Below are 14,866 nucleotides of genomic sequence, written 5' to 3' on the forward strand. Positions count from 1 at the left end.
CTTTGCATAAATGTGTGATATAAATAAAAAGTGCTCATAAATGGCTGTTTATAGTACCTTTGCTAGAAGAGTGGAAGCTTGGACCCGGTAACCGTATTCCATATGTCACAAATTAACGAGCGGATTCATTATTTAGGGGGGGCACTCGATTTGTCTTGCGATTCTGTATGTTTAGCTCCATCTGTAATTTTTTCATAATAAAGCAATAAGCCCCAAGAAGCAGTGGGTTAAAGTGCATTTTATAACGGCTAAGGGCATTGTGGCAGGACGCAAAGCGTAAAACCCCATTAGCTGTTATAAAATTCACTGTAACCCACTGCTTCACGGGGCTTATTGCTTTTATAAAACGGTTATTCCATATGCGTAGCAAGGTTTCATGAAATAAAGTAAATAAAATGATGTTTAAGCTAAGTAATGCGGTCAGCCGTTATAAATCGGGGTACTTTATAACGGCTTAGAACTCGGCTCAGCCAATCCGAATCTAAGACCAGAACTGACCGTTTTATAAAATAATTTTATAAAACATTGATCTTATTACTATTACTGTTTTTGTCTTCTCCTTTCCCCCGAGCCTCCAATAATCCAGTTTCAACAAAAGGTTCAGGGAATTTATAAAAACAAGGGAGGGGGAAAACAGAAAACATGTAAAAATGAGTGGGAAATGTCAAAGAGCACAAAAAAGGAGTAAAATAACCAAGGCAAACAAGATTTTGTCCTGCTTTTATGCTTTAATTTTGTGCAATAGGCTTTATTTTGAAACATTGAAACAAGATTATTTTTCAAAAATGTTTACAGAAAAAAATAATTGTTGTTTCCAATTTTTGTCTGCATCAAGAACCACAAATAAAAATATACAGTACATACTGGTGGCCATTGCCGATAAAATGTTCAAGGGTGGCGACTAAAATCTTTGGAATCAGAAAGCGGCACAAAAGTGGTGGGTTTCATCTCACATACTGATAAAAAATTGACCTTGAATGCACTCACCTTGGATAAAAGCATCTGCAAAATACAAAAATGTAATTGACTGGATTTACTTTTTAGTTTAATAGTCAATTGTTGTGCAATCCTAAATAATACACACAATATTTGTACAGGAAGTTTTTATTTAATACAAAAAGTATATCAAAATCACATTACTGACACACACTGGCAAAATTAGACATATACAACTAAAGCTAAACGTGTGCACCATTATAAGTCAATATGCTGGCTTTGAAGGCCCCTTAAAGTGTGCTTGGTAACGCTTTAGATTACGGCCCGCAATGTACTGCATAGTTAAACAGAATTTACAGTGTAACTAATTGTAACAATAATGTACGTCTACAGTACATATCTGTAGGTAAAGGGGAACAATATGCAAAGTTTGGGGAAGAAGTCAGAAATTCAAAAAAACGTTTATACTTTAAGTATTTTAAAACTAAATAGGGGTAACTATTTTAATATATGGTATGCATGACCTGCAGTTTGCATCAATCTTAGCGTGAACACACACTACATTTTTGTAATCGCAATGTACCCATAAATAAGCTACTTTGGATATTAATTAAGTACGAGGTTCTTATTTTATTATTATATCAAACACGAAATAAGGGAAATTATGTGTTCAGTTTTTGTGCAAGCAAAACATCAAGAATGAAGCATGCTGTCTGTCATCTGTAAATTTGACTTTTGAGTTTTGACTAGGATTAATTTGAATTTGATTGATTTTAGGATTGTTGGTCACAAATCATTTCTTTTAATTATGAGTTATTATGAGTTTTAATGTGCAACGTACAAAATCAATGTTGATATTTTAAGTTAATATGGCATGCAGTTCCCTCATAAATATTTTTTTAATTTTCCCAACTCTTACCCCTTTATTCCCCAAATTTTACATATTGTTCCCCTTTATCTACAGACATGTACTGTAGAGGTACATTAATGTTACAATTACTTACGCTGTAAATCCTGTTTAATTATGCGGTACATTGCGGGCGTAATCTAAAGCGTTACCGTGTGCTTGTGTCTATAAATGAGCATTTATATGTTAATAAAAGCATTTTTGTATTTTTATCGCTATACCTATTGAGACAAAAAAATGCAGCTGAGATTTCAGAACATTGTGTCCTGCAGAAATTGTGTCTGAGGTCAGCAGAGACACGAAAGTACTTCAAATCCATATCAAAGACCTGCACCAGTTTACACTGAAAAGACTAGTGATTGGAAAATGTAAGCGTGCAAAATATACACACTAGTCGAATGACACAACATCTGTTGAGTTAATTTTGGACTTCATTCTTTCATGTACTCTGAAGGCTTGCAGACAGCAAAATGTTTAGCGTTACTGGTGCACATTAATAGTATCATTATTTTAGTGTGTGGTTCAAAGTATTACCAAATTAATACTGAGAATTCGTAATATGAGTACCTTAGTTCAGTGGTTCTCAAACGGGGCCCCAATATGGATCCAGGGGACCACATTTTTTGTGGCATTTTATGAAATATAGAAATTTATCAAACATTTTATGCAGTTATACATCTGATAAATAAGACCACAAACCAAATTAATTTATGTTTAAGCATTTTTTAATTGAATATGTTTTTTAATTTAATTAAAATTCTATTTAAGATTAGATTACAAGTCCTTATTTAGGGGGCCCCAAGCGATGCACCCTACACAAAGGGGGTTTTACAACGAAAAAGTTTGAGAACCACTGCCTTAGTTAATCTACCCAAGTCAAAATAATTCCTACCACATTTAGCCATAATTACTATACAGTACCATTCGTTCATTGTTTACAAAAAGAAATATTATTTTTGAAGAGTAATTTGATGGATCAAAACATGTTCAAAATGGTTTCTTTAAATGTGAACATTATTAAACATTATATTGCTGGAGTAATATTTCCAATAATCCTTTTAAAATCTGTAATTCCAGATTAAGCAAATGTATAATAAACACGCACGTGCGCACACACAAAACATGATTAGTGCAAAATATCACATTTACAAAAATGCAAGAAACAAACAAACAACAAGAACAAATATATAATACTGTGCTTGAGTCTGGGGCAGGGCCTCTGAGAAACAAAGGCCAGGTGTACTGTATGTGTGGAATAATCTATTCTGGTGCCCTTTTCTACTCTTCAAAGTCAACCAAAATAAGAAGTAACTTCATGAAACGTATGTATCCTAAAAATAACCACAAAATTGGTCTCAAATCAGTGTAAAAAAACTCACACATGTATCAGCCATGTTGATTCAGAAAGCCAGAGTTAAAAAAATGTATGTATACATCTGCAGGTTAGCTAGAATGTGTCTGTAAATCAACAACTCAACGAATTTATACGATTTAATCATTTAGCATCTGGTTTGATTTGTTTGGCTGCTGTTGAAATACTGTAACTGCCATCCTCCTTTAACGTTTCTTTGGAAGAAGATGCTGGTCAGAGGGAGGCATAATCTTAAACAGAAAGAGATGAAATCTCCCCATGGAATGCACAAAAAAAAGCATGTTAATCTTTGACCAGTCCTGTCCCATTCTATAAAATGGCAGTGATTGAAAGTGAAAAAGTGAAAGTGATTAGCCAGTTTGCTTACTGACCATCTTTCATTTGTCAACATAAATGAAATTATCTCCTGAGTTCACTGTTCACCATAGATATACTGCACGATCAATATCAGCAGTGTACTCTTAGACAAGATGTAATTGAGCTTTATATAACTGTCCTGATTTGATCTAGTTTTAACTAGTATCTGACATTTTCTGGAATAGAATAGGTGTCTAATAATCTATCCAGGTGTGACGCAATACGCCAACAAGTACTACACTTAAATTAGCCGGAATCATATGTGCTTTTTTTTCTAACCAGCTCCAAATGTGGCAGGAAAAACTGAGGTTACATTTACATTTACGCAGCTGTTTCTATGCAGTTGCTATGGTGTTCTACAGTGTTTCTGATGCACAACTATGCCAACAACAGGTGACTGGCCTAAATAAAAAGTAACCACCCTTAAGCATCTAAGATATTCTGGTCTTTTTACATCCCCAAATGAAAAACAATGTAATCAAAATGTAATTTCAAATCAAATATCTTCCTTCTTAACAAAATAGCTCGCCTAACTTCAACAAGCTGTGTAATTTTAGGTACTATTAATGTGACTGCATTTTGTTCTCACTGTGAATGGACAAATAACTTTTTTGGTGTGGAAACCAGTCACATTATGCCTGGTTACGTCACATGATATAAAACTTTTACAAACTGTCTAAACAGTTTGAAAATATAATCTTTATTCTTAAGTAGAAAAAAAGCTATGTGAACCCTACCTGAACATTTCTCACAAATGTTTTTTGTATGTGTTCCACAGAATAAAATAACAGTATATGAAATGGGAACAACATTTTTGGGCGAACTATTCATTTAAACACTAAATGTCTGGAGTGTTTGGAATGTTTATTACTAAAGACACAGCCGTCACTGGCCGTCACTGCCATGGCACTTTCTTGACCATTGGGCTGTCTCTCTCCTCTTGAAACTGATTTTCAGAGGGCGGCACTGGAGTGGAACAGGAAGAGGGCTGGAGTGCTGGGGTGGGGGTGGAAGCCATCAGGTTTAGACTCTCCACGGAGTCTGTGTTGAGCAGACGCTGGTTTTCATGCTGAGGGCAGATCACATATCGATTAGGGTGGTGCACTTCGACAGTGGCCACTGAACCTGAACCCTTCAGGGCCCCCAGTACACATGGGACCCCCGTTATGGGGTCACGCCCCCCCACTGCTCCCAGCTCCCCAGAGGACTCCTCCATGTTGACATAGAGTATCTCATCTGGGTCTTGGCTTGGCAGATCTTCCAGGACCTTTTCGAGCTCACAGCGCAAGATCTCAAAGCTCGGCCTGTCCTTCGGGCTTAGTAACCAGCAAGAAAACATGAAGGAATATCTGTTAAGAGCAAAAAAAAAAACATTACCTTATGACCGATGGCTTTCAAAGCTGTTCTTATCCACCAAAGTGTAAAACCTTTGTTTTACTACAAATACAATGTGATCACATGTGTTTTTGCAATTTAAATAAAACTAATCGCAACTCATTTTGGAACCATCGCTTCAAATGAAATAGATTTTAATACCAAGGGTATGCACGTATAAATCTCTCTCCATTTTATACATTTATGATTTATTCCAGCACTACATGCAGGTATAACATGCTTAATTTTTAGCATGATATCATGCTGCAACCGAGTTGCAGATAAAGGCTAAAATCAACAGGACGATATAATGGCTCATTTATGACTCTATTGTGTGCATTGTGGGGATCCTAAAACTCGAGCTCCAAAACTTTGAGCTGCATCAACTGCTCAATGATGTAGCTCATTTCGGAAGAAGTACAATTTCAACCAAATGCGAAACGTTGCTCCTTAACCATGGTTAAAAAAGACGGTTTTCAATAAGTGCAAACTGTTTAGTACTTACATGCCGTCTAGACAGTCTGGAGGTTGTTTGAGTCGGTTACCCTGCCTCAGATAATCATAGATTTCACTATTTTCCACTCCCGGATACGGCGTCTGACCACGAGTGGCTATCTCCCACATTGTCACTCCAAACGACCACTGCAAGACACAAGCAAATATTAAGAGCAAATTAACATGGCAATTTACAGAATACATCATTACATGAAAAAATTTAAGTAATGCATGCCCAAGAGTGTTTTATGGGTGTACTCAAAAATTATTTTTAAAGGTTGTTCGTTTAGGCATTATAGTTTAATGTAACACACATTGCATTAGTTTCTTGTAAAAAAAAGCAAAGCTTAAAAAAGTTGCACAGCACCACCTTGAGTACTGGGGTATTTCTGTTTTTCATTAAGCGCCATCTATGTCAGGGAGTGAATTTGCATGTTCATTTGGCTCCTCGCCAGTGAAAATCGCTTGGGTATGAAGGTTGAAAAACGTCTCGAAAAATGCTGCCAATAAGCGTCTGTGATTATCGTCCCGGTGTGGACAAGCCTTGTTATCCAATATATTGTATGAAAAAAATGTACTTTTTATGATTTTCTCAAATTGGGTTGATAAACCTAACCTAACAATGATTAGTTAGGTTTAGGTATTTCGTAGGATTGGGGATGTAGAATATGGTCATGCAGAATATGTACTCTATAAGTAATAATAAATAGCCAATATTCTAATAATATGCATGCTAATAAGCAACTTGTTAATAGTGAGAATTGGTCTCTATACTAAAGTGTTACCGAATCTGTCTGTTTCTTAATTTTAAAGAAGCTGCAGGGTACTTGTCCTGGCATATGCTGTTTTGCAACTTATAATTTCCTTAAATCTTTGCAACAAAGGTGTCAGGTCTCGAGTCTAGCACCTGTGGGTTTTCCTCTCTGTCCTCTGTTGTGTCATGTCGGGCACATGGCTCTGTGGTGACAACTCGCCATGTGTCCGGAGTCCGCATGGACCCCGCCCCCCTTGTTACCTCGTTAATTATTTCATTACTGTGTTCCGCATCTCACCTGGGGTTTCTGATTTTCCCGCTCCTTCTCCGGCTGTTCCTCGTTATCTCTCGGTTCAAATTTCTTTATATACCCCGTGTTTCCCAGACGAACTGGCCCCTCTGGACCTTCCCAACGAACTGGACGCCCTCATTAACCTGTCGGTGCAGGTTGAGAGTCGCCTGACACGACGCCGCCAACGCCGCCTGACCAACCCCTTCCGGAACTTTTCACCAGCGGTTGAGATGGGGCCTTCCGCCAACCTGCCTCCTACTCAGGAGCCCATGCAATTGGGTCATCTACGCCTTACTCCTCAAGAGAAACAGCAGCAGCTAGCCCAAGGACTTTGCTTGTACTGCGGCAAGGCGGGGCACTTCGCGATCCGGTGTCCTTTAAAATCCAAAGCCCACCAGTAAGCCGGAGAGTCCTGGTGGGTGCCATCTCTCCCTCAACCTCTCCTGTCAGCCAAAGCCTGCTCCCCTTTCGTCTGCAGTTCCAAGGGAGCATTCACTCTGGTCATGCCCTCCTCGACTCTGGGGCCGAGGGTAACTTCATTGGAGCCGCCACAGCCCGTGAATGGGGGATTCCACTTCTACCTCTTGCCGAGCCAGTCGACGCATGGTCCCTTGCGGGCAGACTTCTGTCTTCTATCACCCACGTCACCCCTAGTGTGAGTCTTTCCCTTTCGGGCAATCACCACGAGAGGATTGTGCTGTACGTCCTCAAGACCCTTGGTAACCAGATGGTGTTGGGATACCCTTGGTTGGCACAGCACAATCCTCATGTGGATTGGGGTAATAACTCTATTTTAGCCTGGAGCCATTCATGCCATGTTTCTTGTTTGGGTTCTGCCTCCTCTCTCTCTGTTTCTTGTCCTCCGCAGGCGCAGCCCGCAGACCTGAAAGGTGTCCCGGTGGAGTACCATGATCTCGGCACGGTTTTCAGCAAGTCCCGGGCCACCTCCCTTCCTCCACATCGCCCCTACGACTGCGCCATCAACCTCCTTCCAGGCACTTCTCCACCCAAGGGGCGGCTTTATTCCCTTTCCGGACCTGAGAGAGAGGCCATGAACACTTATATTCAGGAGTCCTTCCTGGCTGGCCTCATACGGCACTCATCTTCCCCCGCGGGTGCGGGGTTCTTCTTCGTTCAGAAGAAGGATGGCTCCCTGCGTCCCTGTATTGATTTCCGAGGTCTGAATGACATCACCATTAAGAATAGGTATCCCTTACCTCTCATGTCATCTGCCTTTGAACTTTTGCAGGGAGCCCGGGTCTTCACTAAGTTAGACCTTCGCAATGCCTACCACCTTGTCCGCATTCGAGAGGGAGATGAGTGGAAGAGAGCTTTCAACACCCCTACGGGACATTACGAGTATTTGGTTCTCCTGTTTGGTTTGACCAATGCTCCCGCTGTCTTCCAGGACCTCGTTAATAGCGTTTTGGGTGACATGATTAATCAGTTTGTTTTTGTGTACTTGGATGACATTCTTATATTCTCCCCTTCTCTCCAGGTACACACCCAACACGTTAGACGGGTCCTTCAACGGTTGCTTGAGAACCAGCTATTCGTCAAAGCGGAGAAGTGCAAATTCCACTCCGAGTCGGTTACGTTCCTTGGTCATATCATCTCATCAGGCGGGATTAAGGCAGATCCTGCTAAAACAAGTGCTGTTGCCGAATGGCCCACACCCGACTCTCGAAAGGCGCTCCAAAGTTTCCTGGGCTTCGCCAACTTCTATCGGCGTTTCATCCGGGGCTTTGGCCTCATCGCCGCGCCTCTCACGGCATTGACCTCCACTAAGGTGACGTTCAGGTGGAACCATGACGCTCAGGTGGCCTTTGACTCTTTAAAGTCTCGTTTTGTCTCTGCACCTGTCCTGTCTTTTCCAGATCCTGAGCTCCAGTTTATTGTTGAGGTCGACGCTTCTGACGTCGGCGCAGTGTTGTCTCAGCGGTCCGCTGTCGATGGTAAAGTGCACCCTTGTGCCTTCTTTTCCCATTATGATATCGGTAACCAAGAGTTGTTAGCGGTAAAGACTGGCATTGGGAGAATGGCGTCACTGGTTGGAGGGAGCAGCGCAGCCTTTCTTGGTCTGGACAGATCACAAGAACCTGGAATATATCCATTCAGCCAAGAGGTTGAGCTCCCGCCAGGCCCGCTGGGCACTCTTTTTCGGCCGTTTCAACTTCACCCTCTCGTACCGGCCTGGTTCCAAGAACTGTAAGCCTGACGCTCTCTCGCGCCAGTTCGAGACCCCAGAGAGAGATTTTTCGGCCGAGGCCATCCTTCCTGAGAGGATGGTGGTCGGGGCACTCTCCTGGGGAATTGAGCGGCAGGTGGAAAGGGCCAGACGTGGGGTGCAAGTGCCAACTGAGTGTCCAGCGGATAGGCTGTTTGTGCCGGCTGCGTTGCGCCCTAAGGTCCTTCTGTGGGGCCACTCCTCCAAGCTAGCCTGCCATCCAGGAAATCGGGGAACGTTGGCTACCATCCGTCAGTGTTTCTGGTGGCTGTCACTGATCACCGATGTCAGACAGTTTGTGTTGGCCTGTCCGGTATGTGCTCAATGCAAGTCCCTCCATCACCCTCCTGCTGGTCTGCTCCGCCCCTTGCCCATTCCCTCCCGCCCCTGGTCTCATGTCCCCCTTGATATTGTCACAGGGCTTCCCCCCTCCAATGGTAACACTGTGGTTCTCACTGTGGTGGATCACTTCTTCAAAGCGGTCCATTTTGTCCCTCTACCCAAGCTCCCTTCTGCCCGAGAGATTGCTCAACTGATGGTGGACCACGTCTTCCGCCTCCATGGTTTGCCGGCCGACGTGGTTACTGATAGGGGTCCTCAGTTTTCCTCCCGGTTCTGGAAGGAGTTCTGTAGACAGATCTCGTTTAACTCGTTATCGACAGGGTAGAACAATTACCTCGACTACTAAAGATAGTTTCACAAAGTGCTTATCAGATCTGACTCCTTTAATAACCATACCAATAAATACACAATCGCTCGATGACATGACCAGCAAATTGGGCACTATTTTCTCTAATACATTAGAAGCTGTCGCACCTATGAAGTCAAAAAAGATTAATTAGAAAAACGTAGCACCATGGTACAATAGCACCACTCGCGCCTTTAAAAGAAAAACACGTAAACTGGAGTGCAAATGGAAACAAACCCAATTAGAGGTCTTTAAAATTGCGTGGAAAGAGAGTGCAAACTGTTATAAAAAGGCACTAAAAGCAGCAAAGGCTAAGCACCTCCGTAACCTCATAGAAACTAACAAAAACAATCCAAGGTTTTCATTTAGTACAGTTGCTAAACTAACAAATAAACAGACTTCACCTGACCTGGGTATTCTGCCGCACCTTGGTAGCAATGATTTCATGATTTTTTTTACAGAGAAAATTGAAAATATACGAGACAAAATAGTAAAAACTCAACCTCCAAGTCTGTCCTATAAATTAGTACCAACCATCGCCCCAAAAGAAAGGCTACAGTGTTTTTCACCTATAAAACAGGAAGATTTAATTAAACTTATTGAAACATCTAAACCTACAACTTGCTTATTAGACCCCATACCAACTAAATTATTAAAAGAGTTATTACCCATTGCAATTGAGCCCATCTATAACATTATCAACTCGTCAATTAATCTAGGCCATGTCCCAGGACCCTTTAAACTGTCCGTCATTAAGCCTCTTATCAAGAAACCAAACTTAGACCCCAATGAACTAGGAAACTATAGACCGATTTCAAATCTCCCTTACCTGTCTAAAATACTAGAAAAAGTAGTGTGCACTCAGTTGTGCTCTTTCTTACAAAATAATGACATACACGAAAAATTCCAGTCAGGCTTTAGACCGCATCATAGTACTGAAACTGCGCTCGTTAAAATTACAAACGACCTGCTTATAGCATCAGATAAAGGTAACATCTCACTCCTAGTCCTGCTCGACCTTAGTGCTGCGTTCGATACTGTAGACCATAAAATACTTCTAGATCGCTTACACAATTATACCGGTATTCAGGGACAGGCACTACAATGGTTCAGATCTTACTTATCAGACAGACATCAATTTGTCCATTTAAATGGGGAATCATCAAATCTAACGCAAGTAAATTATGGATTACCTCAGGGATCGGTTTTAGGACCCTTGCTATTCTCCATATACATGCTGCCCCTTGGAAACATTATTAGAAAACATGGAATTAGCTTCCACTGTTATGCAGATGATACTCAGCTATATATCTCATCAAGACCAGATGATTCCTTCCAACTATCCAAATTGGCAGAGTGCATCGACGATATAAAGCATTGGATGACTTGTAATTTCCTTCTTTTAAATTCTAATAAAACAGAAATATTACTTATCGGACCAAAGACACGTGAGCAGAATATTTCGGATTATGACCTGCAAATTGAAGGCTGCACTGTTACTCCAACAAATACAGTTAAAGACCTTGGCGTTATATTAGACAGCAACCTGTCATTTAAAAATCACATCTCAAATGTCACAAAAACAGCCTTCTTCCACCTTAGAAATGTTGCCAAATTGCAAAATATTTTATGTGTGGCTGATGCAGAGAAGCTTATTCATGCATTTGTGACCTCAAGACTTGACTACTGTAATGCACTACTTAGTGGTTGTCCTGCATCATCAATAAACAAACTACAGTTAGTTCAGAATGCAGCTGCCAGAGTTCTAACCAGGTCCAGAAAATATGTTCACATAACCCCAATGTTATCAACCCTTCACTGGTTACCCATTAAGTATCGTATTGACTTTAAAGTTCTTTTAATAACTTATAAAGCCTTAAACGGTTTAGCCCCTACCTACATAACAGAGCTTCTACCACACTACAACGCTCTCTAAGATCACAAAACTCCAGACTTTTGATAACACCTAGAATAACTAAATCCACCAAAGGGGGTAGAGCTTTCTCATACGTAGCACCTAAACTCTGGAATAGCCTCCCCAATACTATTCGAGGGTCAGACACACTCTCCCAATTTAAATCTAGATTAAAGACACATCTTTTCAGCCAAGCATTCACTAATACATAGCTAATGAACAGCAGCTACGCTAATTATTCTCTTTCTGCCCTCGCCTCGGGATGCCCGTGCCATCCTCCTGCGGGAGCCTGCGGGAGCCTGCGGACTGACTGACCATCCCAGCTCCATCCAAGGCAATTCCATCACCACCCAAGAAAAAGGCGACCATCTGACCGGCCCAGCTCAGACAATTCCATCCCCAACCGAGAGCAAAGACGGACTACCTGTCACATTAATGCTAAATTTACAATACTTGGTATTTAATGCTAAACTTACATCACATGACAGCAGTTTGAAGTTATGGCTGCACTCAGTGACTTTGATTGGAGGTTGCTGGGTGGGTGTTCGTAGGGATTGGGGGGGGGGGCTTGTTGGTTGTGGTTCGGGGTGTTTCATTTGTTGGGACTGTGTGGGTTTGGTCTGGTTGGTATTGTTTTGTGGTCGATGTCGGACAACAGAGGAATAAAGTTAATTATGCCATTACTATTTTTCCCTGGTTGGTCCTCTGTTGTCTGTTGTTGATCGCGGAATGGGACCGGGTTGGACCTGCACGGTTTCGGCGGGTGGGGCTTCCTGGGTCGCAGCTTGTGGGCTCTCCCTGTTCTTCGTGGACGTTGCTCGGTGGCTTTGGTGGCTTTTCATTTTTTCTGCCTTTTGGCTGTGAAACCATATTCCTGAAGCTTGGCTACACCTGACACCCGTTTCAGTGTTTGACAAGCTACATGACTAGTTTCAGTGTTTGACTNGTTTCAGTGTTTGACAAGCTACATGACTAGTTTCAGTGTTTGACTAGCTACAGTGACTAGTTGCAGTGTTTGACTAGCTTGTCCAAGGCGACCGTTAAGAAGGTAGCCTATCACTTTAACATTTCCATAGCGACGCGGCACTGATTATCATGTGACACACCCCAGAGCCACAGCAGCTGTATGACTGATGCATTGCTTTTACATCATTTTTCTTTTTTACTAAAAAAAATCACAAACTGTTAACTTGTCATGAAATATCTGACACTCCGATTGTCAAATATGTGCATGTGAATGTGTTTTGTTGTTTAAACACTTTTATAAGGATCGCGTTAGTTGAGCTGTAAGCAGGCGCCGCCATGTTTGTTTCTGCCGCGGTCTGAGATCTGTCGGATTTACCTCACGTGAATTCATCCACTTCTCTTAAAAACACAAACGTAAGTGCCTGGTGAACAGGTAGAAGAACTGAGTGATCTTAACAATTGCTTAAATTGCAGATACTGTGTCTGATCTGAATAAAACATCCGTCAAATTACATTTGAGGAGATTGTTATTGCCGCTATATGTCTGAAGGCTAAATTAAACATTATGTGGTTGAAAGCACTGCGTAGTTGTGATATGTGACTGAGTCTGTCTCTGGCTCAGTGCCAGCCAAAGCGCTGAATGTTCTAATCACACTGGTGTGATCATACGCTGCAAAGGGTTAACAACATTATGAAAAGTGAATTTAAGACATTAAAAACAGGCTGGAACCCTGCAATTGATGGAAATCTGTCGTAGACTCGCTGCAATTAACGGAAATCCGTCATAGCGACGGAGAACTTTAATCCATGTGACTCTAATTGCCTGTTTTGTTCCTCCTTGTAGCGGTGTGTGTCTTCCGTAGGGGATCTAATAAAATCTCGAACTACTCTGCACTTGACTCTCGGGTCGTTCCTAACAAAAGGTGAATAGAGAGCATGTTAGCTTGACTACGGTATACACATTATTTGGAAATACCGTAGGTTAAAAAAGACCAACACAATTATCAGCATAAAACATATACAGCATACCCTGTAAAACACACAAGTTGCTTTATTGTAAAGGTCTTTAACAAGATCTACAATCCTGCCTAGTTTAGCTCCAACCCAAATAAACACACCTGAACCATCTCATGAAGGTTTTTGGAATTGCTAGAAACATCCAGGCAGGTATGTTGAAGTTATGAGCTAAACTCTGCAAGACACTGGACCTCCAGGAACATACCCTGATGAAAAGGACCACCTTAAACCAGCTCAGGACCAGCTTAAACCAGCACAAACCAGCAGCAGTTTCAAAACCTACCTAACTAGCATATGCTGGTTTTATCCACAGTGTAGTTGGAGACTCCTGCTTTATTGCTTCAAATAACAATATATGTGAGTTTGAGATTGAATTTAGCTCACTGTATGTGGTGGTGTTGGGCTGCTTCTAATCTTATGTTCAATGTAACTCAAGAGTGCTGTGTGGTAGTGCTGCACAATTAATCATATTGCTATTGCAATCGCAATGTCAGCCTATGAGAGCGATTACATGATGCCAAAATGTTGCGATTATATTAAATAAACAAGTGCATTCGTGGACGTGACAATACATTCATTCTAAGAGATGTATGCCCAGTTTCTATGCCGAAAACAAAAAGTCAGTCTCGTGTGGCGCGTGTGCTTGGTCACGTGACATCCCGGTGCGCAGTGTGGAGACAGGAGAAATTGGATACCGAGCAGACCGACACTGAACTTGTGCCCAGAAAAACTGTTCCTCTGTTATTTGGCAATATTTTGGCTTCAGGATATCAGACACTGAGCAAAGAGAGGTAACTGTGTAGAATTTGCAAAACTAAAATCTATATCAGCTGTCATGGCTCTGCTTCATTTAGTCATGTTTTTCTTGGTCCTGCGGCAGAGCCATGACAAAGCCTTATGTTTTATGTGAGAAAACCATGAGTTGTCCATGTTTTTACTTCTCATGTGTTTTCTCGTGTCTTGTCATTGGCCCCGCCCCTCTCGTTTCACGTATTGCTTCCCGTCTGTGTTTCATTACCCTCACCTGCCCTGTGTAATTATCCCTTGTTTGTCTTTCCTATTTAATGCCCTCATGTTTCATTGTCCTGTGTTCGGTCATTGTGTTTGGTGTGTCTTGCTGCGTTCTATGTGTTGATGTACCCTGGCTACCTGTCTCTCCCAAGTTCATGTTCCTGTTTGGATTGTCCCGTCAAGTCTTAGTAAGTGTTGAGTTTAGTTTATGTCAAGTGTTGTTTTAGTTCAGTTTAGTGTCAGTTAGTCTTTGTCCCGTTTATCCTGTTTTCCTGTTTATCAGTTTTCCCCCATCGTGGGTTTTGTTTTGTGTTTTATGTAATAAAGTCTTGTTTTTGTTAACCCCTTCACTGCTGCCTGCAATTGGGTTCTTCTCCCCTGTTCCGTGACATCAGCACCTGAAACAACACAGAGCATTCAACACAGATGAATGCATGACGTTAAAAGCCAAGAGTAGTGAAATCACCGAACAAAACAAAGCACAACCTGCGAGCAGAACAAAACAACACATCATTACAGATGTGTTAGCGAGTGTCATGCCATATGACAAGACGT

General features: G+C 41.6%; 1 protein-coding gene across 1 annotated transcript in view; it reads right to left on the reverse strand.

Moving 5' to 3' along the window:
- Positions 1-718: 718 nt before the first annotated feature.
- Positions 719-14,866, reverse strand: part of LOC130564422 (tyrosine-protein kinase receptor UFO) — a 112,450-nt gene continuing 98,302 nt past the window's right edge. The window contains exons 16-17 of the mRNA XM_057350500.1: positions 5,452-5,588; positions 719-4,921 (exon numbers count right to left, since the gene is read on the reverse strand). Of these exons, the coding sequence (XP_057206483.1) occupies positions 4,468-4,921; positions 5,452-5,588 (591 nt within the window). The 3' untranslated portion in view covers positions 719-4,467. The remainder of the gene's footprint in view (positions 4,922-5,451; positions 5,589-14,866) is intronic.

The sequence above is a fragment of the Triplophysa rosa genome, linkage group LG14 (genome assembly GCF_024868665.1).
Source record: "Triplophysa rosa linkage group LG14, Trosa_1v2, whole genome shotgun sequence".
Lineage (NCBI taxonomy): Eukaryota > Metazoa > Chordata > Actinopteri > Cypriniformes > Nemacheilidae > Triplophysa > Triplophysa rosa.